Genomic DNA, 26,024 nt, shown 5'->3' with positions numbered 1-26,024 from the left:
CTTACTATAAACACCTGGTTGTCCCTTTGACAGGTTCCTCTATCTCAGCAGAGGACGTCTGGAGCTCTGTTAGAGTCACCATTTGTGTTCTTGCTCACCTCCCTGACTAAAGCCCCCTTGCCCAGTTACTCCGTTTGGCCAAACAGCCAACTCTACTGACCTGGAGCTGCCAAACGTCTTCCATTTCACACATCTTGAGACCTTTGTGGTCCTGGGAACTTTCCAGTCTTCACAAACGGTTTGATCCCCTTGCCCCCTTCCCTGCCTCACCATAATTTGAGGGTCTCCAGAGAGTTCCTTGATCTTCAGGGCCTGGTGTTTGTCCTGACATGCAGTGTGTGAAATGTGAGGACCTTCTCTACACGAGGAGACATGTGCCTCTCTACATGGTGTGCGGTCTCTTCAATTTACCACAAGTGGGCTCCACATCTCAAGGAGAACTAAAGTGAACCCCAATCTGGAGAGGCGTAGCAAATGGCCAGAATATTTCTAAGAGATTTCAGTTTTTGATTTTGATTATATTTGCAAAACATTCTTCACGTTTGTCACTTTGTCACGATGGGTTACTGAGCAAAATGTCACACTTCTCCATTTCAAATGAAGTCTGCAACACAATGTACTATACGGAAACGGAAAGGCTCTGAAGGCTTTCTCAATCCATTATACATTAGTCATGAATTGAAAACAATGGGGGGGCGTTATCTGTAATCGCCATGAAAGTCTGGTGCACCCCCCTTCTGCAATGCCAACCCCGGCTGCCACCATACCACAGTTTCTAACTTGTGCCCAAGCAGCCCTTTAAAGTGAAAACACCAGACAAGCTAAGGCTGTGCCACCCTGCTGTCACCAGGAGGGGGCGCTGTGGAGCTCGACTTAAGTAATCTTCAAGTTCACCGCCTTAATCTCGCTGCTGCACAGGAGAACAAAGCGCGACTTCAAACTCCATTTGACGGATTTTCTTAAACGCTTTTTCTCGTTCTTTCTCTTTTTTTTTTTTTAATCGGCGCTAAGCTCCTTAGGCTGTGAACTCCGCGGCTCTGCGGCTCATCCTGGGATTCTGTCGGGACAACAGAGGGCTGCAATTATTCCTGTAAAGCTAAAAGCCTTTATCCTCGACCTCCACCCCAAATCAGCCTTTCCGCCACTCACCGTTATTGTGCAGTTTTATCGAGGCGTTCAGCATCGGCTCGTTGATCCTGAAGGAAGCAGCAATTTCTTCAAACAGGTGTTGGATTGAGAAGTTAGCTGGCAGGCTGACCTTGGAGTTGCTGGCATAATCTTTACATTCTTGTTCAAATTCAGAGAGAAACTAAAAAAAGGACAAAGAAACACACAAAACTAGAATCAGGAAGGACAGCAGGGCCACTAAAGAATGGAAGAAAAGATGGACCACTACCAGGATGAAAGGCCTGGAGATATCTGAACATCAGACTGGACAGGACGCCAGTTCAAGAGTCGGGCTCGATAAGTGGTCAAAGAGGAGGGCTGGGATGGACCACAGCCCAGCCAGGAAGCCAAGGAGCCATTCAAGCCCTTCTAGCCATTGGGCAGAATCAGTGCCAGTATGGCGGGCCAGTGCATTGATCCAAGAGTCATTTTGGACCACTTCCTGGACAGGACTCCAGGAAGGCAGTCTAAGAGGTGGGCTGCACAAGTATGTATCTAGAGAAAAGGTGCTGGGAGCCTTCTATGAGCTGGGATGGACCACTGCCCAGTCAGGAAGCCAAGCAGATGTTCAAGACTTTGGGCAGAACCAGTGCCTGGATGTCAGGCCAGTGAGTCAATTCTAGAGTCATACTGGACTACAGCCTGGATGGGACTCCATGAAGACAGGCTAAGAGGTGGGATGAGAGCCATCTAAGAGTTGGGATGGACCACTGCCCAGCCAGGAAGCCAGGAAGCTCAAGACATGGCTGGAAAATCATGCCTGGATGTCAGGCCAGCAAGCTAATCCAAGAGTCATGCTGGACTACAGGCCTGGATGGGTCTACATGAAGACGGTCCAAAGTGTTGGGCTGGACGAGATTCCAGAGAGGAGGGACTGGGAGCCATCTATGAGCTAGGATAGACCACTGCTCAGTCAGGAAGCCAAGGTGACGTTCAAGACTTTGGGCAGAACCAGTGCCTGGATGTCAGGCCAATGAATCAATCCTAGAGTCATACTGAACTACAGGCTGGATGGGACTCCATGAAGGCAGGCTAAGAGCCATCTAAGAGCTGGGAAGGACCACTGCCCAGCCAGGAAGCCACGAAGCTCAAGACATGGCTGGAAAATCATGCCTGGATGTCAGGCCAGCAAGCTAATCCAAGAGTCATATTGGACCATGGCCAAGATGGGACTCCAGGAAGGCAGTCTAAGAGGTGGGCTGCACAAGTATGTATCCAGATAGGTAGTATGTACTGTACATACATACAAATATGTATCCAGAGAGAAGGTGCTGGGAGCCATCAATGTGTTGGGATGGACCCTGCCCAGCCAAGAAGCCAAGAAGCTCAAGACATGGCTGGAAAATCATGCCTGGATGTCAGGCCAGCAAGCTAATCCAAGAGTCATATTGGACCATGGCCTGGATGGGACTACATGAAGACAGTCCAAGCATTGGGCTGGACCATATTACAGAGAGGAGGGACTAGCAGCCATCTATTAGCTAGGATGGACCACTGCCCAGTCAGGAAGCCAAGGTACCATTCAATTCATTGGGCAGAATTAGTGCCTGGATGGCAGGCCAGTGAATTGATCCAAGAGTCATGCCGGACCACGGCCTGGACAGGATTCCAGGAAGGTAGTTTAACAAGTGGACGGGAAGCTAGGGAGCAGTCCGGCAGGTGGAGGGTCCTCACACTCCACATGGAAGGCTAAGAGCAGTAACGTCTGCCAGTGGATGTCAGAATGCCAACAGTTAGTCATCCCGGCCACTCGTGCGTGGAAGAAGGCTGTGCTTTGTCTACAAGTGTGGAGGTTTGGTCCTTTAAGGAGACGGCTAAATGATTCTGAAGAAGTCAAGGATAACATGGAATCATGTGATAGTCTGTCTACTGGACGTGACTGTAGAAATGTTCTCGGGTTGCCTCCAAAAAGGACCTCCATTCCCAAAGCAAAAGGAGCTTGAAGACGTAAGACAGGCTGAGGTGATAGGGACATGGAGGAGCCGACCAGAGGGTGACAAAGGATGAACTGGAGATGAGGAAAGTGCACTGGGAGCACCAGGGGCCTCGGCACAGGACATTTCATAAGTTTTTTTAGACGTCAATGCTGAGTAAAGCACAAGGGGCAACTACAGCTTTGAGTTGTTTTCTTGTCCAAACCGTCACCCTCAATGTCTTCCTTTCTTTATATCTTCTATTGGACAATTTAGTTTGTTTTTAGATAGATAGATAGATAGATAGATAGAGAGATAGAGAGATAGATAGATAGATAGATAGATAGATAGATAGATAGATAGATAGATAGATAGATAGATAGATAGATAATAAAAGGCACTATATAATACAATAGATAGATAGATACATAATGAAAGGCACTATATAATAGATAGATAGATACATAATGAAAGGCACTATATAATAGATAGATAGATAGATAGATAGATAGATAGATAGATAGATAGATAGATAGATAGATAGATAGATAGATAGATAATGAAAGGCACTTTATAATAGATAGATAGATAGATAGATAGATAGATAGATAGATAGATAGATAGATAGATAGATAGATAGATAGATAGATAGATAATGAAAGGCACTATATAATAGATAGATAGATAGATAATGAAAGGCACTATATAATACAATAGATAGATAGATAGATAGATAGATAGATAGATAGATAGATAGATAGATAGATAGATAGATAGATAGATAGATAGATAGATAATGAAAGGCACTATATGATAGATAGATAGATAGATAGATAGATAGATAGATAGATAGATAGATAGATAGATAGATAGATAGATAGATAGATAGATACTTTATTAATCCCAAGGGGAAATTCTCATACTCCAGCGGCAGCATACTAATAATAACAATATTAAATTAAAGAGTAATAACAATGCAGGTATACAGACGGACAAGAACTTTGAATAATGTTAACGTTTACCCCCCCAGGTGGTATTGAAGAGTGGCATAGTGTGGGGGAGGGTGTAAACAATAACCACAATGACGTGTCCAAACTCTCTGGACAAGTAATAGGGATGCAGACTTACAGCCAACAGTTTGATGTCCCTGCAGCAACTGGAGATTTTAACGTTAACATGTTCAGAGTTGCACCATCCTTTATTGACAGAGAGTGCAAGTCCTCCTCCTTTCTGCTTTCCGCAGGTACTTGCGTCTCTGTCTGTTGTAACTGTGCTAAACCCGGGTAGCTCCACGTTAGCATCTGGGATGTTAGTTGTTAGACACGTTTCACTTTAGAGGTGTGCAGACTTACTAAAACTCAAAAACTGAAATTTAGTCTTCTTTGAATATTTTATAGAAGCCCCTTTGGCAGCAATTACAGCATGGAGTCTTCTCAGGTACAGTAAGTCTCTCCAAGCTTTGCACACTTGGATGTATCAAAAGTGTTGTCATTTCTACACGGTGCAACTCAAATTTATGGTAATCCGTTTCAATAAAATCTGCAATGTGCACTTTAATGAGGTCTCAATTATTTGAGTTGTAATTTTAACTGAGGAGCAGAAAGGGAAATAGAGAGGAAAATGGGTCTTTGTCTCAAAGGTTATGGAGATCATTGTATGTTTAGATAGTGCTTTTCATATCTAACAGTGTATTATAGCCAGATGTGAAAGGCGCTATATAAATACACTGGAATATAAATGTTAAAGGCACTATGTAAGTATAATACAGTGATTGACTGATATACTGTATATATAATATACAGTATATTAGTCACAGATGGCTGGGGTCCTTGTCTGGCCCAGGACGCTTCTTCACAGTATGGACCGGGGGAGCAAGCCTGGCCAGGGCAGTACCTCCCCCGGAACGCTAGGTGGCAGCCCCCCCTGGGTTGCAGCAGTGCCTAGGACTCCCACAGGGCTTCATTGGAGTTGGAGTTTGGGGCAGCCCTGTTGGGATCCGTGGGCACTGCCAGGGGGTGCTGAAGCTGCTGCTGAGCCCTACAGAGCAGCTCTTCCACCACACCCGGAAGTGCTGCCGGAATTAGGTCTTCAAGCACCTGGAGGACTTCTGAGTGCATTATAAAAGGAGCCAGCAGCCACCACTCTGGGAGCCATAGTCGGGAAGAGGGAGATGAAGCTTACCAGAGAGGAGTGGAGGAGAAAGAAAAGAGAAGGAGAAGAATTGTGTGGTACTGTGCTTGTGGGACTGCGTTGTGTAGGCCTACTCGTGGGCATGGGGAAGACGTTCTCCACGATGGCAGAATAAAAGGAAATAAAAGCTCTGGGTGCTTTGAACTTGTGTCCTGCATCTGTCTGAGTCAGGGCTGGCCTTTACAATAAAATATATATATACTGTGAAAAGGTGCGTCCCGGACACAGGCAGGCAGACACGTTTACGACCATCACCACACGTTTATTTACACAAAGTACTATTTACAAAGTCTTAAGTGCATCGCCAACAAACCCCCACCGTCTCCCAAAGTCCTGGCTCTTCTCTAGCCGTCTCTCTCTCTTCCAACACACTCAGGGTCTCTCCTTGCCACCACCTCACCTGACTCCAGCCTTGATTGTAGGGAGGCGGCTCCTTAAATAGGCAGGCGGCTGTGGACCACACCTGGCCACCTGCCACAATACATATAGATATACAATAGATTTATATAGATATAGATATACAGTGCATCCGGAAAGTATTCACAGCACATCACTTTTTCCACATTTTGTTATGTTACAGCCTTATTCCAAAATGGATTCAATTCATTTTTTTCCTCAGAATTCTACACACAACACCCCATAATGACAACATGAAAAAAGTTTACTTGAGATTTTTGCAAATTTATTAAAAATAAAAAAATTGAGAAAGCACATGTACATAAGTATTCACAGCCTTTGCCATGAAGCTCCAAATTGAGCTCAGGTGCCTCCTGTTTCCCCTGATCATCCTTGAGATGTTTCTGCAGCTTCATTGGAGTCCACCTGTGGTAAATTCAGTTGACTGGACCTGATTTGGAAAGGCACACACCTGTCTATAGAAGGTCCCACAGTTGACAGTTCATGTCAGAGCACAAACCAAGCATGACGTCAAAGGAATTGTGTGTAGACCTCCGAGACAGGATTGTCTCGAGGCACAAATCTGGGGAAGGTTACAGAAAAATTTCTGCTGCTTTGAAGGTCCCAATGAGCACAGTGGCCTCCATCATCCATAAGTGGAAGAAGTTCGAAACCACCGGGACTATTCTTAGAGCTGGCCGGCCATCTAAACTGAGCAGTTGGGGGAGAAGAGCCTTAGTCAGGGAGGTGACCAAGAACCCGATGGTCACTCTGTCAGAGCTCCAGAGGTCCTCTGTGGAGAGAGGAGAACCTTCCAGAAGGACAACCATCTCTGCAGCAATCCACCAATCAGGCCTGTATGGTAGAGTGGCCAGGCGGAAGCCACTCCTTAGTAAAAGGCACATGGCAGCCCACCTGGAGTTTGCCAAAAGGCACCTGAAGGACACTCAGACCACGAGAAAGAAAATTCTCTGGTCTGATGAGAACAAAGATTGAACTCTTTGGTGTGAACGACAGGCGTCACGTTTGGAGAAAACCAGGCACCGCTCATCACCAGGCCAATACCAACCCTACAGTGAAGCATGGTGGTGGCAGCATCATGCTGTGGGGAACTGGAGACTAGTCCGGATAAAGGGAAAGATGACTGCAGCAAAGTACAGAGACATCTTTCAGAGGAAAAAAATGAATTTAATCCATTTTGGAATAAGGCTGTAACATAACAAAATGTGGAAAAAGTGATGCGCTGGGAATACTTTCCGGATGCACTGTAGATAGATATATATATAGATATGTAGATATAGAGATATTATCTATCTATCTATCTATCTATCTATCTATCTATCTATCTATCTATCTATCTATCTATCTATCTATCTATCTATCTATCTATCTATCTATCTATCTATCTATCTATCTATCTATATCTATATATATATATATATATATATATATATATATATATATATATATATATTCACGGCATTCGTAGTCTGTGTCACAATCTGATTGTATGGGTTGTTACCTACCAGGTAACGCTTGTGGTTGGCCAGCAATCTGCTAACATCCGCCACGGTGCCCTCAGTTTGTGAGGAGCAGATCATAGAATGTTTTTGAAATAGTTTACTGTCAAATAAATGCAAAGAGTACACGACACGTGTTTCGCCCTCATTCTGGGCTCTTCAGGTGTACACACTCCACTCCCTCTCGGTTATATATATATATATATATATATATATATATATATATATATATATATATATATATATATATATAAAGAGAGAGAGAGAGAGAAAGAGATAATATATATATATATAGATATTACATTCATAGCATTCGTAGTCTGAATCTCAGTCTGATTATATGGGTGGATACCTACCAGGTAATGCATGTGGTACGCTGTGGCGCAGTGTAAAGAGGCTTCGCTTCTAATGCTGAGGTTCGATCCCCAAGAGGGGTGCAGTAGAGTGTGGACGCCTGATGAGCCCAAATAAGGGTGAAACATATCACATGTCATGTACTCTTTGCATTATTTGACTATATATATATTTATATATTTGCATTATAACTATGTAATATATATACAGTATATTACTGTATATATAGATATATATATAGATGTGAAAGGCACTATATAAATAAACTATGTATTAATATATTCACATCTATCTATATATATATATCTGTGTAGTCCGGGTGTCCCAGGTCTTCTTCCCCCCCAGCACTTCCGGGTGTGGCGGAAGTGCTGAGGACCAGGGCTTTCCAGGCATCGGGGCACCCCCTGGCGGTGACCATGGGCCCCTATAGGGTTGAGCTTCCAAGCTCAGTTCCTGTGGTCCCCAAAGCCACCAGGACGGTCACCCCTCGTGGTCTGGAGGAGGCGTAATCCCTCCTCCGGTCCTTCAGGTCATCCCAGCTGGGTGCCACCCCCAGCCGCTTGCCACGCTATCTATCTATGAGCCTTTTGCATCTGTTTTTAATGTCTTTTGATCGCTCTGTTTTCTAGCGCCTTTCCTATCTGTATATCTATTAGTCTTTCATATAATGCAGGACTTTTGAGCTGGGCACGTCCACATCTCTAAATCATGCAATCTTACTGGTGGGCCTTCTCTTCCTTTGTGGGCACAGCCACATCTCTAATTCAGCTTTTCCTATAGGAGTGATTCCAGGCCCTTCACAGCCTTTATGTTTCCACACACAAGCAATCTGCATCCTCCTAAACTCCAAGATAAACTGCAGCTCCTAAACCCAGAGGCCATTTTGCTAAAGTGATGTTCACTGATTTCCGCATGGTCATCATTTGGTGTGACCAATCAAATACGCTTCTGGATGTGTCTGGCAACATCACCACAGCTCTGCTGAGTCCAGTATTTTACTAATTATTTTACAGCAAGTGGTCAAAAACAGTGGCAGAGAGATCTTATATAAGGGTGATCCTTAAATATTGGTGACGCTGTTATGAATGTTTGTGACGGTCCCCTAAATTCAAAGCTGACGAGGGGCCACGCGCCACTGTCATTAGAAACATAGCAAATTGTGATCCACGGGCGGCAGCCTGCAGCCGATGGTTTGCAAACTCCAAGTGGATTTCTATTTGCTGTCTGGCTGCTCTACCATAAAGCTCTGATTAATGGGACTGTTGCAGTGATAGTTGCCCTTCTGGAAGTTTCTCCCAGCTCCACACAGGTTCCCTAAAGCTCTGCCAGATTGATCATCTCCCTTACCAAGGCCTCTGATGGTTGGTGTGGCTGGGCTTGCAGCTCCAGGAATCCCCCCATTTGTTGTAAATTTGTTTCATTTAAGAATGATGGTGGTCACAGCGCTCTTGGGAACCTTCAGTGCAGCAGCCCCCAAGATCTGTGCCACAACACAATCACCGTCTCTAAGCTCGGCAGGAAAGTCCTTCCACCTTCTGTACAATGGTGTGGGGGTCTTTTGTAATCTGTCCAGTGCATCAAATTGGCCGGTGGTGGGCTCCTAAACAAGGTGCACAAACCCCTAAACGTGGCCAGACATCAAGTGTCACAGCAGAGGGTCTGAACACTTGTGGTAAGGTGAGAGTTCAGGTTCTCATTTTTAATTAAGTTTCTGAAAATTTCTAAAAATTTCAAAGGGGTATTCAGTGTTGCCTGATGACAGGAAAAAGACGAATTTAAATGATTTTAGCTGAAGGCTGCAACACAGCAAAAAGTGAAGGGGCCTGAAGACTTTGTGCAGGGGCTACAGACCGACGGAGTAGACGGTTCCATATGGACGTCATCGTGACTTACCTGACTAAGTGTCATTTTCCCAAGTTCAGCTCTGAAGAAGGCACCATTGGGACCAGAAGTAAGGATTACACTTTGGAGGAAACCCCTGCAGAAATATCAAAAATAAAGACACGGTAAGACATAAAATAACATTTAGCTGTCATAGAGGGGATAATAAAAAGACAAAACAAAAGTAAAAGTCTCTTTTAGCCAATTAAACCTGCACAGGTCAGATAATTAGGTACGGCCGATTCTACAAGGTGGTCAGCAGGACTTTACGACAAACCAACCTAAAAGATTTTTGTCAAACAGACCACTGCAGGAGCTGCCAAAGTCAAAGCTCCCGACTTTCACAAAGCCTTCGACTCGGTGGGACCCCGAAGATGAATTCTGAAACTACAGGCTGATGGCATTAGAGGTCACCTACAAGACTGGAGCTCAGGAGACAAGGAGGCTAATGGAGTGGGGTCTGCATTTACGTTAATGAAGATGATACCAAACTTGTGAAATTGTGCAGGTGACACCAAACTTGGAGGAATGGTGGTCACTGTGGATAATTCAGAAACATCTGAGAAAGAAACGATGTTCACTCCCGAGCTGTTATACGTTCCGTTGTCACGATGGAATTCCAAACACAGAATCAAAATTCAATGCGATATTGAAGTAAAGGTAAAAGCGAAAAAGAGATCGAATATATGAACATACAGTAGGTGATATGACAGAAGTATGTAGATATTGTTCGGATTTAAACTTTAAGTCAGAGACTTGTAGATCATCTAATTCGTGTTGCCATCGGGGAAAAGTCGTGTTTCTTCCCAGTGAAGAGTCGTATCCACGAGAATTAAAAGATTTGTCGTTTGGTGAAAGTGAAATCCACACATGTGAGCAGCAGAGACACGAAGTGGCCTGAGGGGGTTGGCGAGCGAAGCCCTCGAGTATGTGTGTGTATGTATGTATATCTTTATATATAAAATACGCTAGCGTGGCTGTCCGTTTGTCTGTCCAGGATTTTAAATCACCTGTAGCTCACAAACCGTTTGACCCATTGACTTGAAGTGTGGTACACATGCAGCATAGTACGTGACGTCTACTATCCGCTTTCAGGGTGATGATTGACATCCAAGAGTATTCCTCTTTTTTATTTTTATTTTATTTTATTGTAGAATCAGCTCTTGGCAGCAACCAGCAGGATGGCCGTGTGGCGCATGTGTACGGGCGCCGTTCTCATTCTCCACCACTTTCACCGTCACTTCCCCTACTTCTTCATATTTTAAATCATTCTGGAGGCAGATTAAAGACTTAAGTGTCAGTTTAAGTGAAAAATAAAGGAAAACGTACAAAGTAATGGCAACACACATCAACTTTAACGCAAAAAGATGCCAATGAAAGAGAAGAAGAGAAGAAGTGGGCTGCTATGGTGGAGAGAAGAAGAGCTGCTCAGGAAGCAACAAGCGCATCAACCTCTGAGCAAATGAATGATAAACGTACAGAGAAAGAAAGAGGATGAAAACTAGGAATGATCAAGTCAAGTGTAGTCGTGCAGTGCACCATTACTGGTGTGTGTGTGTGTGTATACAGTCATATGAAAAAGTTTGGGATCCCCTCTTAATTCTTTGGATTTTTGTTTCTCATTGGCTGAACTTCCTTTTAATATCTGACATGCCTTATGGACACAGTAGGATTTCAGCAGTGACATTAAGTTTAGTGGATTAACAGAAAATGTGTAATATGCATCATAATAAAATTAGACAGGTGCATAAATGTGGGCCCCCAAACAGAGATATGACATCAATACTTAGTTGAGTCTCCTTTTGTCCTCTAGACGCTGTCCTCCTATAGCCTCTGATGAGTGTCTGATTCTGGATGGAGATATTTCTGACCATTCTTCATACCAAATCTGTCCAGTTCAGTTCAATTTGATGGACGGCCTGCTTCTAATCATCCCATAGATTTTCGATGACATTCAAGTCAGGGGACTGTGACGGCCATTCCAGAACATTGTACTTCTCCCTCTGCATGAATGCCTTTGTAGATTTCCAACTGTGTTTTGGGTCATTGTCTTGTTGGAATATCCAACCCCTGCGTAACTTCAACTTTGTGACTGATGCTTGAACATTATCCTGAAGAATTTGTTGATATTGGGTTGAATTCATCTGACCCTCGACTTTAACAAGGGCCCCAGTCCCTGAACTGGCCACACAGCCCACCCCACAGCATGATGGAACCTCCACCAAATTTGACAGTAGGTAGCAGGTGTTTTTCTTGGAATGCGGTGTTCTTCTTCCGCCATACAAATTGCTTTTTGTTCTGACCAAATAACTCCATTTGTGTCTCATCAGTCCAAAGCACTTTGTTATAAAATGAATCTGGCTTGTCTAAATGAGCATTGGCATACAACAAGCGACTCTGTTTGTGGTGTGAGTGCAGAAAGGGCTTCTTTCTCATCACCCTGCCATACAGATGTTTGAATTGTAGAACGATGTCCAGATACACCATCTGCAGCCAGATGTTCTTGCAGGTCTTTGGAGGTGATCTGTGGGTTGTCTGTCACCATTCTCACAATCCTGCTCATATGCCGCTCCTGTATTTTTCTTGGCCTGCCAGACCTGCTGGTTTAACAGCAACTGTGCCTGTGGCCTTCCATTTCCTGATTCCATTCCTTACAGTTACAGAAACTGACAGTTTAGACCTCTGAGATGGCTTTTTGTAGCCTTCCCCTAAACCAGGAGACTGAACAATCTTTGTTTTCAGATCTTTGGAGAGTTGAGTTGAGGATCCCATGCTGTCACTCTTCAGAGGAGAGTCAAACGGAAGAAAGCACAACTTGCGATTGACCACCTTAAATACCTTTATATCTCCTGATTGGACACACCTGTCTATGAAGTTCAAGGCATAATGAGCTCATCCAACCAATCAGCATTGAGCAGTGACAGGCATTCAAATCAGCACAATGACAAGAGGACCCACATTTGTGCACAGCCAGTTTTTCACATTTGATTTAATTTCCTACAACTAAATACTGCGTCACTAAAAATCTTTGTTTGAAAACACCGCAGTACTCAGATGTTCCTAGCAAATGAAAGACAGACCACTGATATCTTTTGTGTTGAAAGGAGAGTCAATTATTATGCAGGCTGAGAGGGGTTCCCAAACTTTTTCCTATGACTGTATATATTGTGGCAGACAATATTCAGGGGGAGCAGCCCTGGACGGTGCAATACCTCCCCCTGGACGCTAGATGGCCGCCCCGCTGGGTTGAAGCAATGCCTCAGTTTCCTGCAGGGATCCATGGGAATTGGAGTTGGGTGCAGCCCTGTTGGATCCCACAGGTGCCACCAGGGGATGCTGCAGCTGGGACTCCTGAGCCCGTATGGGCAGCATATTCACCACACCCGGAAGTGCAGCCGGAACTCGGCGATCAACCACCTGGAGCACTTCAGGGTGGACTATAAAATGGCCCAGCAACCAGCACTCAATGGCCAGAGTTGGGAGAAGGAGGACGAAGCTTGAAGGAGGAGTGGTGGAAGAAGAAGAAAGGAGAAGAGTGTGTTTTAGGTGCTTTATTTGTACTGGGGACTGTGTTGTGCCTGTGGGGATTACGGGGAAGACAGGTGAAAAAAAATAAAAGTGTATTTATTTTAACGTGCTTCTGTTGTGAGTTTGTGTCGGTCAGGTGCCCATATAGCGCCTTTGTTGTATTTTTTAAAAATGTTTCTGAACTGTAGCTGTGATATCTTTCACTTGGATGTCATAGATTGCATTGAGTAAGTAAAGCTGGGAAGAAATATTTTTGTGTGTGTGTTTTCATTTAATGCTGTAAAGCAAAAAAAAGGGAATATTTCAAAGGGGGGGAATCTTTTCTATACCACTGTACATACACACATATATACAGTGTGTGTGTGTGTGTGTGTGTATAGAAACACACATACAACTCACTGGCCACTTTATTAGGTACAGCTATTCAACTGCTTGTTAACACCAATATCTAATCAGCCAATCACATGGCAGCAACTCAATGCATTTTAGCCTGTAGACTTTGTCAAGAAGTTCAAACCGTGTATCGGAAGGTGAATGGAGAGGCATTGAACGTAGCGTGGTTGTTGGTGCCAGACGGGCTGTTCTGAGTGTTTCAGAAACTTCTGATCTCCTGACTTCTCAGTATCCTTGCTGACCATGTCCTTCCCTTTATGACTTACGTCCAGCAGGACAACGTGTTGTGTCACAAAGCTCAAAGTGGTCTCTTGAATGTCACAATGAGTTCACCGGACTCAAATGGCCTCCATAGTCACCAGGTCTCAGTCCAGTAGAGCACCTTTGCGATGTGGTGGAAAAGAAGATTTGCATCATGGATGTGGAGCCGACAAATCTGCAGCCACTGAGTGACTGTCATGTCAATATGGACCAACATCCCAGAGGAATGGTCCCAGCACCTCGTTGAATCAATGCACCAAAGAATTACGGCAGATCTGATGGCAAAAAGGGGTCCAACCCGATGGTAGCAGGGTGTACCTAATAAAGAGGCCCGTGAGTGTATATATTGTAAGAGAATAGACAGACCGTGATAAAGAATTGGGGTACCACCCTGGTGACTCCCTGTAACTGGAATGCAGCAGTGCAAAGAAAAACGAGCAGTAATTACAAAAATGTCTTTTCAGACGCGAGTTCCAAAGTGAAATGTTTTCAAAATGGCTACACTTCCAGTCGTAAGTCCTTCTAGCAGGAAGAGGTGGTCCAGGCAGACGGACACCAGAAGTGACACCAGAGTGTGTGTGTGTGTGTGTTACCGGAAATGTATGAAAAGCAGGCATTGTATAGATTGTTTAGGTAATATGTAGAACGACTGGCGTTTTTGGGCAAAGTATGAAATATCTGAATTATTTCAATATTATATATACTTTCCCTAGGCATTATATAGAATGACAAATGCTATTTAGGCAAAGTATTAAAAGAGAGTCATGAAAAGGCTTTTATTGAAAAGACGTATATAAAAATGAAGTAATACAAAATAAAGTATAGGACTTTCTTATTGAGGAAAACAAGAGAAAATAAAATATGAACCTACTTGTTGCAACAAGGAAGGAAAGAGCTCCTCCACCAAACTATGTGACTCTTCAATTCCACCCGGGGGAGGTAAACGTTAACATTATACAAAGTTATTGTCTGTTATACCTGCATTGTTATCAATCTTTAATTAATATTGTTCTTATCAGTATGTTGCTGCTGGAGTATGGGAATTTCCCCTTGGGATTAATAAAGTATCTATCTATCTATCTATCTATCTATCTATCTATCTATCTATCTATCTATCTATCTATCTATCTATCTATCTATCTATCTATCTATCTATCTATCTATCTATCTATCTATCTATCTATCTATCTATATAAAATACAGAACTTTCTTACTGAAAAAAATAAGAGAAAAAAAATTAACCTTAACATTAGAAATGTCATTATTGGGAGTATTTTATACTTTTGCCAGTTTGCCTTTTGGCATTGCATAGAATGCCTAGGAAATGTGTGGCATATTAAATGATTTCATACTTTGACGTCCAATTTTCAGCATTCTATATATTGCCTGCTTTTATACATTGCCGATAGCATATACATGTACAGTATATGTGTGTATACTATATATGTATTTGTATGTGTACATAGAATATACACACATATATATATATCCATACACACACTTACATAAAGTATACAATGTAAATATATATGTGTGTGTGTGTGTATACACACTGTATATGTAAAAACACTGCAGATTCAGTAAGTTTTCAGACTTCTTCACATTTTCACATTTTCTTATGATGCAGCTTTGTGTTAAAATCATTTAATTCATTTCTTCCCCTCTTTGAGCAACACTCAATACCCCAGCATGACAAAGCAAAAACCCAGTTTTGGCAATTTGTGTTAAAAATGAAAATCTTCATGTCATTGACCCATCAGGTATTGAGAGCCTTGACGGTGACACTTGACATTGGGCTCGGGGGGCCTCATTCTCTTGGTCATCACTGAGACGCTCCGATGGTTTGTTTGGAGTCCCCCTTTTGTTCAGTTCAGTGGACTGATTAGGAAAAGGCACACACGCCCGTCTACAGAGGGTCTCACAGGTGAGTAAAAACCAAGCCAGGGGGTCAAAGCAGTTGCCTGCAGAGCTCAGAGAGCAGACTGTGCCAAGGAAGACGTTTGTAACAAGCGGGACTGTGTCCTGAGTTGGCCACGCTGAGCAGTTTTTGTTCTGAATTCTTTCTGCATGCGCTGCGTCTCCTCAAAGTCAAGTTCAGACTTGGTGCCAGGAATCGCTCGCTTTTGTTTTCTCACTTCCACTGAAATGCCTCAAAGCTACTGACATGAACTAAATTCTTCACAGAGAATCGTTCCAGTAAATGTCAAGCATTTCCTGTTTCAATCCTTTCATTATTTAAACTTTTTTCCATTTTGGGCTCAGGAGGAGTTGTGAGTTTATCACAGCGGCATTACGTGTAAGAGCAGGCAAGTCTGTAATGTCATACCATCCATATGGCGCATTGCAGCATACAGTGGCATGGAATGGCATGACCACCGTAGTGCAGCAAATACATAAATACTGAGCCAAGTGAGTATACTTAAATAAATAACAACAAGAACAAAGAGTAGTAACAAGTGCAACAAAGTACTGTAGCGGTCTGGAGCCGCTAAGATTGACACCGTCAAGATGACGGTGATTTATTTATTTTTGTGGAGGAGATCCCAGGGACATTCTCAGCCTTGGCCCAACCTGCACACACTCACAAACAGAGACAAAATAATACACACTGAAATCAAACAACAATTAAAGAATATAATGAAATTAAATTAAATAAATGGAAACAATGCCACCACTGTACCCCTACGGTGAAATTACATTAAACACATAAACACAAACAACCCCCCACAGCAAAGTCCATGGAAAACAGCACCGGATGTAACGAAATGATGACGAGAGTAAGTCCAGAGATCTGTAGGCTACATTGAAAGGGAATGAAAGGACAGTCCTACTGGTAGACACTGTAAAGGTGAAGACGGGTGGACGGTTCAGGAGCGCTCCATGAATCCACCATCAGTCCTCAGCACACAGGTAGACAGAAGACCATCCAGACCCCGACAACGAAACAATCCAGGACACAACGACTAAATATGGTTAATCAACAGAAGGCAGGCAGCCTTGGACACCTGCCCTCTTTAAAATCCACTCCGACCACCTTTGACCCCAACAGCCCCTGCAGGGACTGCTGGGTGATGCGGTTTTAACTAATAGTAGCACTGCTACAGTACTGCATATAAATAAATCACTAGGAGCAGATCTGAGGTTATGGGGGCAGCAGAGTTCAGAGTCCGGACCACCAAGGACTGGAAGCTGTTGCAGGACCTGACAGAACTGGTTTGGATGCCAATGAAAACATCTTCCTGAATTTCTTCTTAATGCTCATATCATACTGGAACACTTTTGTGAATGCAAGAAGGGTCTCAGTCAAGGAGTTGATCCAGAAGTCAATGGTGACTCTAACAGGGCTTCAGAAGTCCTCTGCTGAGATGGAAGAACCTGTCGGAAGGACAATCAGCACTTCATCAATCAGGCGTTTATGGTAGAGGGGCCAGACTCTTGGGTTAAAGGCACATGGCAACCTGAGACTATGAGGAAAAAGATTCTCGGGTTTGATGGGACAAAAACTGAACTCCATGCACGATGAGTGGAAATGGCCTAATGCCATCCTTATGGTAAAGTATGGTGGTGACAACATCATGCTATGGGGGGACAGGGAGACTGGCCAGAATTGAGAATTGGTCAATGCAGCCAATTCCAGAGAGGTCCTTGAAGAGTGCCCACCACCTCAGACTGGAGTGACAGATCATGTCACAGCAAAGGACCTGATGTTTACAGTCAAGACAACACTGGAGTGGCTTTGGGACAAGTCTCCGAGTGTCCTTGAGTGGCCCAGACTTAAACTCCACAGCAGATGTGAGTTGGGACCTAAAGATGGCAGTTTACAGACGCTTCCCATCCAATCTAATGGGGCTTGAGAGAATCTGCCAGGAAGAAGGGGATTAACTGCCCAAATTCAGGTGTGGAGACTTAACCAAGAAGACTCGGAGCTGGCACTGCTGCCATTGCGGCTCCTACAATGTACTGAATGAAGGGTCTGAATGTCAGATTTCACTTTATCAGTTACCCAAGGAGACTTGAAGCTGGCAACTCTGCTTTGACAAAATACTGAATTGAGGGTCAGGAGTGCATGCAGTGGGCCGGTGCTGGCATCTCCTCCAACTTCACATTTCCGTGGTGTACTGACGCCTTTTTGTGAATCTTTCATGACAAATCCCATCACTGATCTTTGTTCGATTGTTCATGTATCCCAAAGCTCGAAGCTTTCTGCTGTGATATTAGATTGCGATGACTGATATTTCACCGTATCTGTTCTTAGCGTGCCGATGAGCACCGGAACCTTCTTCATGGGGGACCCCCCCCCCACCCAGCTCTTTGATTCGATTGTCACTGTATCGCCCTTAAACAAACAACCATCAGTGATTTGGATCCACTTCAAGCCCTGAGGGTCACAATATATAAAAGAATGAGAGATTTCACTTTTTGATTTTAAATAAAAGGAATAAAACGTCTTCACTTTGTCATTATGGGTTATTGAGTGTAGACTGAGGGGCAACAATGGCAAATTCATCCAATTAAAATTAAATCAGTAAGACAGCAAACTGTGCTGAAATCAGGGCCTCGATGCATTGTGATGTTTTTTGTATGTATATTTATCTATATGTTCAGATATGTAATATACACACACACACAAATAATGTGTATTGTCACACATGTGCCACTGGGAGGCAACTTCAAGGCTAGTTGACTTGCAGTTCCACCCCAAGTCACAGGGGGGCGCTGCCTCGTAATGCCGGTTCCTCTCCTTCCCTCTGCAGATCTGAAGAATCAAGCTGGGCTCGGCTGCAGATCTCCACAGCTCCACAATTCAGAAGATCCATTGGACAGCCAATTGGATTGCACTTTTTTGTCACCTGGTTTACTTGACTTGAGTCTGCATTATAAATCCACCACCCTAATTTTAGCTATAGTGTAACCAGGCTGACATAAGGTGACAACCTCCTTAATGGAGTGGAGCTCTGGAGGTCAGTAGCTACCGTCTGTCGATAGAATCAGGGGCTGACAACTTTCAGGTCTGCGGTATCTGAACCCACCAGTTCCACCTTATGGACTTCATAACCATCTTCCATCTTTTTGTGACTTTTCTTTTTATTTTTATTTGTATATAACAATATTTGAGGATCACCACTTTGTCCCCAAGCCCTTCATCCATATTTCTGTTTCTCATTACAATGTACTGTATATATCGTGTCATGCATCTGTGCCTGGGGATCACCTTCCTGGCTCTGGTGACGTATGCCCTTCCACCTCAGGGTGAGGGGGCGCTAACGCTAACATTGTCATCTTCTTCTTCCTTATTCACAACCAGGAAAAGACGCCCAATGAGAATGCCTAACCCCGCCCAGAGATGGCTCCGCCCCTTACAGTCCCAGCCCTATAAAGCCTGCCAGCTCGCCGGAAGGTGCCGTTTTTAGGTAGAATGCACAGAGGGGGCTGGAACCCCTACAGATTTTGTTTTTTCTGTCCCCCCTGGCCATCGGACCTTATTCTTACTCTATGTTAATTAATGTTGTGTTATTTTAATTCTTACTTTGTCTTTTATTTTTCTTTTCTTCATCATGTAAAGCAGGCATGTCAAACTCACTACCATTGGTGGGCCGCTTCGACTGCCATACGTGCGTCAACGGGCCGCACTGTAACAAATACTATTATACTATTATATAAAGTTACTGTAGCTTTCTTTCCAATACTGAAAACTTTAAAAAATGTAACACTTAAAGTTTAAAGAAAAGCAATTTATTTCCATACAGTCTCCATACAACAGTGTAGAATTAGAGTCTTAGCCTCTTAGCTAGGTCCTTATTATATTATATTCATTGCTTATATAGGAGTCTTACAGTGTGAGATTTATTTCTTTTGTCCTGACACTTGGCATCTCTTGTTAGTAACCAGTTCGTCAATATCAGGCTTGAAATCTTGTGCAGCTGCGACTTTTATGACGTATGAAAGGCGCTCGACGGTAAGTCTCGAGCGATGTGGGGTTTTGGTAGCTTTCATTAACGAAAACAATTGCTCATAAAGGTAAGAGCTTCCAAACATAGACAGTACTCTCGATGCCAACTTATGGATCTGCACATACGAGGGGGGCAGGTAAGCATACAAGCCTGGCACACCAACTTCGTTGTATTTTGCCTTCAGAATAGAATCTGACTGCAGTTCAATCAACTCCATTTGGATATTCTCAGGCGCATTCTCAACGTTGTAAGAGAACAGCGCAATGCCCTGTTTGTGTGAACTGAAATCACGAAAACGCTCACTGAATTCATTGCTCAGTAATTCAAGTTGGAAAACAAATCCTCCAAAAATTAAATTTTACTTTATTAAGTTTACTTCAAAGTTTATATTGTAAAATAAGCCGACATGCAAAAAGCCCCCTGACCTACCCTAATTTTACAAACTCAAAATCGCAAAAATATGTTAATAAACAACTCACTAACTTCTCACGTCCACTTCAGATCTTCAGCTGTAGTCTGCACTAACTGCTCGTTTACAATACTAGCACAAAATGACATGAAACTAGAGCAAGAAAACGTGAAAATATGCGGGCTATTACTACACGTGATGGTCAGTTCTGCCCAGTGGCCAGTCTCAGCAGCCCAGCCAGTAGTGTAGTCTTAACAGGGGCGGCTCTAGGCTCGTGGCGGCCCTGGGCAGAGAAAGAATCGGTGGCCCCTTCGCCTGGCAATGTCAATATGGTATCTTATGCACGGCGGATGCCCACATCCGTTGCGGACACTGCATAGCTGCCTTGTGCTCGTGACACACTTCTATATACACGTGTCCGTAACTTGAAAACCAAGTGGCGGCCCATGATATTCTCATTACGGCAGAACGTTATAATACTACATATAGCTTACTGCTTCGACTCTAGCGACATTTGTAAATACAGCGCACTAATTAACAAGAAACACAATGTTTTTCGGCCACATTGCCATCAGCTGTGTCGTTATTTTCTCTTTCTGTTTTATATTCAATATATATTGGCGTGGCGGCTCTGTGGGGGTGCACAGTTTGCACAAGCCTAAGGCCACCCCTGCTGCAGCCTAGCACTTCAGTTGCGATGTCGCGGCTCATTAACTTTGGTCAAGGCTCGTGGCTATACTAGCAGATGATGTTTCCGGTACCGTAATGCCATGGGAAAACACGCTTTTGTCAGAAGGCAGAAGTAAGAAAAGTCAATAAGTAACACCGAAGATTCAATCACAAACGATAGTAACCATTTTGTACAAGTTCAGTGCTAACTAGGATCTGTCACAGATTTCTGTTGCGGGCCGCATGCGTGTTTGACATGCCTGATGTAAAGCACTTTGAGCTCCATTATTTGTATGAAAATGTGCTATAGAAATAAATGTTGTTGTTGTTGTTGTCAGATGTCCAGCTGCCCTGTTTATTTTGCTGTCTCCTTAGAAAGACAAAGAGAACGCTGATTTTTAAAAAAATTTTTTTGACCCATTTTAATGGCTGTCTTTTCAGATCTCATCATTAAAGGGTTTTATACCAGGCTGGTACCACAACCTTTCTTGGTTGTCTCCAGCAGCCAACTTACAATATACAGTATACTGTATACAGTATATATGTGTGTGTGTTTATGTATTTGGAAATGGGGTGCAAAAAGGGGGTCTGTGGTGCACTTATCATCTTATAGAGAGACAGAAAGCAGGGCCGTTCTGACAAAACATCGGGCACAATCCATGGCCGGGGCGCCAGTCCATCACAGGGTGAACACACACATCAGGGGCCAATCTGGCATCGCTAATCCGTGTGACTTGCAGGTCTTTGGACTGTGGGAGGAAGCCAAAGCACCCAGAGGAACATGTGGAGAACATGCAAACTCCACACAGAGATCACCCAGGACTTCATCCCAGTTCTTCTTGTTGTGAGGCAACAGTGCTGGTCAGGGCCATCTTAACAGCATTATAGTGCACTGGGGCTCCTATACCTACACAACCATTCAGCAAGTCACAACATTCATAGATTAGCTTGGGGCTCTTATGCTTGTGGGACCAACTGCCCAGCGTGCCCATGCGATAAGTAGGCCCTGGTACCTTAACTTGTATTTGACAGTTGCTGAGCTGTAATTCTCAATTTCATTGAAACACATTTGCACCAAATGAATCACAAAACAAAAGCAGTATAACAGGAGAGACCATAGCCATGACAGACAGGGCCGGATTAAGATGAAATTGGGCCTGATGCTGCAGCGCAAAAAAAGACACTCACCGCACATGCGCACTCAGACCGACCAAAGGAGCCTTAATTGCTTGCGACTCAACCAGCCAGCCTTTATTTGAACACAAGTAAACCCGCGATTCTCTAGAGAATTGTAAATCCAAGAATGGCAATCAGTTTCTGTTCCGTCCGATATTTGGATGCATGACATATCATGGAGGGTAGGTGTGTCTGGGGAAATGTCATTTAATTAAATAAGCATATCTGTACTAAGGTGGTTTCGTTTTGTGGAGACGTGATTCCGTTGCCTTTGCTGACACCGACTGCCGGCAGAGTGGAGCACAGCAAGTTTAGGTGTCGCGTCCGTGCGGCTGTAGAACCTGGCGTGCACGCTTTACCTCATGTTTAGTTCACAGGTCGTGACGTGGGCGCCACCTACTGACTCTGGGAAGCCGCTGCGTTTTACTCTGGGGCGCCGCGGCGCATTTGTACTATAGCAGATTCGTTGTGTGGGCGCCTTCGTTCATTGTTGTTGCGTTCATTCATTGTGTCTATCCATACGGGCTCGTTTTGTATTTCCGTTAGTTGAGCTCCTTCATTGGGGAGCCGTGACGTGTTAGCTTCTGGTGTGTCTGAAGCGGGCGCCACATACTGACTGTGGGAAGCCGCTGCGTTGGAGCGCAGTGCGCATGCGTTTCGGTGCGTCCGTGCATAAATTAAAGCTGTGGTTTAGTAATATAGAGTAATAATAATAACGACGTAGTATGGTAACAACTCGAGATTAACATCAAACTATGTAACATCAACATTCAATAGCAATTGTCTGAAAAGTGCACTTAATGCAGAAAACCTAACAATGAAATACACAAAATCTCGCATATTCTCTTACGAAACAGAGTAAGAAAAAATGGATTTGCAGAGACATTGGGTCAAAGTGACTCCGTTCAGGCTCTTGAGGGTAAAAATTTGTCCACAATTTAAATTTCATAATAGACCAGAATCCTGTCGAGGATTTTAAAAATTCTAAACATCCATGCTGGGCCCACGGGTTGGCTTTTAGTTTTACTTTTACAGATAACCATTTAAATAGCCATCGAGTTTTACTGTACAACTAACTTTCAAGGTGAAAAATTTACTACGTGGCACTTACCGAACAATAATAAAGTGGCAAGAATCCCCAAGATATTGCAAAAAAACGCAGCTAAATTACTAAGTAAACTGTTTAACGTAAAACTGATAGCATTAACTTGAAATCTTCGGTTAACAATAAACACAACGACATTACAGTCACGTCACAGCGCCAACAACAGTAGTAACTGTATAATAAGTAACGCTGTGTCTAGGTGTCCAAAACTCAGACTCCAAAATTTAATTCTAAGAATTATTTTGAGATTAATATAGCAAAGGAAAACTGTTCAGCTTCTGGAAAATTCATGTTTTTATCTGGGCCTATTTCAGGAATGGGCCTAATGCTGCAGCATCAATAGCACCCACCTTAATCCGGCCATGATGACAGGGCACACTTCACAATTATAGCAACAAGCAGGGCCATCTTAACAGCATTATGGGTTACCAGGCAAAGCAGTGCACTGGGACACCCCTAATTACACAACCACTCAGCAAGTCACAACATTCATAGATTTGCGTGGAGCCCCCAGGCAACTGCCCAGCGTGCCCAGTGCGTTAAGATGGCCCTGGAGGCAAGGTGAGGGCCCATGAGGTTCCCATACCAAAGCCCTAATCCCTGGGCTGCAGGCCCCATCCATTTTCTAAACCTACACATTTCATTAGGGGGTCTCCAGTAGGGCAAAGTCATGCAGCACTTCTTCACAGGTGGCGCAGTGGTAGTGCTGCTGCTTTGCAGTAAGAGACTGTGGAAGATTGTGGGTTCACTTCCTGGTTCCTCCCTGTGTGGATAGCGCTTTGAGTACTGAGAAAAGCGCTATATAAATGTAATGAATTATTATTATTAAGAGAGGGGGCAGCCCTATAAGACGCTTGCACATCTGGAGGGGCTCTCTTGGTTATATTCCTGACATTTAGGATTTTTCCCAGCCCACCTAAAGTTCACCCCTTCGGAAAGTGTGATGTCCTCTGGAAGTTTGAGTGAGCTGCGCTAAGAGCTGCGCCACCCCGCCGCTCTTTCAATAACGACATCCCCCAGGTACCGAGCCAGAGGAGTTCACATTTTGAAGTCTGCGTGTTCCCCTCGTCTGTTTTTCCTGCAGATCCTCTGACTTTCATCTAACATCCAATATACGTCTGAGTCAGGCTGATTGCCAGCTCTAAATGTGTGTGTGTGTGAGGAAGTGGGAACGCGTCCAGGAAGGAAGCCTGCTTATTACTTTGCCTAAATATGGGATCGTATTCAAGCTCGTTTTAAAAACGCTTTAAATAACGTCGTAACAGAAGAGGATGGATGGAGAAAGAAAAAGCAGCCGCTTTAAGGCGATCGATCGCACGACCTGGAGACTGTGACTGTTAGTCCCGGTGTGTCTCCCGGAGCGTGTGCGGCTGAGCCATCTCGTGTCTGTCTGCTCGACGTCTGCACTTGGTGAAGTGACCCGTTAGCCTCCGTCACTCGGAGCTGATTCTTCACTTCAGCTCACGCAGTGTGGCCACAACTTCCCCCCAGAAAACTCCACAGAAACCGCGTCCTCTCCACCCAACCCCGTTTTCATTCGCGGTTTCACGCCGCTTACCCGGGAAGATTCAGTCTTTCTTCATATTCGTGGAACTTCTGCTGCGGAGCCGGGCACAACAAAACGCCCCCGAGATCAAATACCACCACGCTTTTGCTCGACATGTCTAAACTCTGCTGCAGCTGCTGCTTCAAGCTCAAGTGTGCGGAAAGTCCAGCGCTCCCCTGGTTTGTCTGGCAGAGTCAGGTGGTCCGCTGCAAAGTCCTCTGAGAGCCCACTGAGCGACTGGGAGGCGCACGATGGGACAGCGGAGCCGAATGAGCGAGGAGCGGAGCGACAGGACAGCAGCGCGAAAAGGAAATGGAAATGAAGTTTAAAAAGAGCGGACATTCCGAAGAGTGCAAGCCGTTTCAACCCCATAAGACCAGCGATCTGAGCAGCGGAAAGGCGCTATATAAGTACAATGTATTATTAGCGTACCGAATTTACATTTGAATGGTGGCGTTATTTGATGCTAAGAGTTTCCCATATTTTGTACGCCTAGTGTGACTTTTCAGCTCCTAATGAATGTGTTGAGAAGTTAAGCAAAATGACCCCTTTAATTGGCAAACTGAACAGAGTACAATATGCAAGCTTTCGAGGCAACTCAGGCCCCTTCTTCAGGCAAGAAGTAATACAGAAGGTGGAATTCCCTGTGCTTATATGGACACGCCAGGACAGAAACAGCAGTGGAAAACCTTTACGTCAGACATCATAGATGTAAAAAACTAATAGACCCCTCCAGGCTAAGATTCGTTTAGCAAGAGATGATGGTGGGCTACCTAAGAGTGGCACTAACAGATGAAGAAAGCCTGAACTTGGCCTGCGTGATTGTGGGGCACAGGAGTCTTTTCAAAATCAGGAACCCACAGGTATTTCATCCATCCATCCATCCATTTTCCAACCCACCGAATCCGAACACAGGGTCACGGGGGTCTGCTGGAGCCAATCCCAGCCAACACAGGGCACAAGGCAGGAACCAATCCTGGGCAGGGTGCCAACCCACCACAGGACACACACAAACACACCAAGCACACACTAGGGCCAATTTAGAATCATGTTTTTATAAAAACTTTGACCATGGGAAAGGAGCTGTAAAAATAATTTATTATTATTATTATTATTATTATTATTATAACCAATCCTGGGCAGAGCGCCAACCCACAGCAGTATATATACTTATATATATATATATATATATATATATATATATATATATATATATACTGTATATTATATATATACTGTATATATATATATATATATATATATATATATATATATATGTAAGAGCCACTGCGGTGGGTTGGCACCCAGCCCGGGATTGGTTCCTGCCTTGTGCCCTGTGTTGGCTGGGATTGGCTCCAGCAGACCCCCGTGACCCTGTGTTCAGATTCAGCGGGTTGGAAAATGGATGGATGGATGGATGTAAGAGCCATTTTCCTAGTTCTGTAAGATTCATGAATATTTTACTACATCCATCCATCCATTATCCAACCCACTATATCCTAACTGCAGGGTCACGGGGGTCTGCGGGAGCCAATCCCAGCCAACAGGGCGCAAGGCAGGAAACA

At 44.0% G+C, this 26,024-nt stretch overlaps 1 protein-coding gene across 2 annotated transcripts in view; it reads right to left on the bottom strand.

Moving 5' to 3' along the window:
• The window catches only part of ephx2 (epoxide hydrolase 2, cytoplasmic), a 130,800-nt gene extending 106,060 nt beyond the window's left edge, over positions 1-24,740 (bottom strand). For both annotated transcript variants that reach the window (XM_051925408.1, XM_051925409.1), the window contains exons 1-3: positions 24,472-24,740; positions 9,434-9,518; positions 1,150-1,309 (exon numbers count right to left, since the gene is read on the bottom strand). In XM_051925408.1, the coding sequence (XP_051781368.1) occupies positions 1,150-1,309; positions 9,434-9,518; positions 24,472-24,575 (349 nt within the window). In that variant the 5' untranslated portion in view covers positions 24,576-24,740. The remainder of the gene's footprint in view (positions 1-1,149; positions 1,310-9,433; positions 9,519-24,471) is intronic.
• Positions 24,741-26,024: the final 1,284 nt, after the last annotated feature.

The sequence above is a fragment of the Erpetoichthys calabaricus genome, chromosome 3 (assembly GCF_900747795.2).
Source record: "Erpetoichthys calabaricus chromosome 3, fErpCal1.3, whole genome shotgun sequence".
Classification (NCBI taxonomy): domain Eukaryota; kingdom Metazoa; phylum Chordata; class Cladistia; order Polypteriformes; family Polypteridae; genus Erpetoichthys; species Erpetoichthys calabaricus.
The sequence above is the reverse complement of the archived record's forward strand: the minus strand, read 5'-3'. Positions and strand labels throughout refer to the sequence as shown.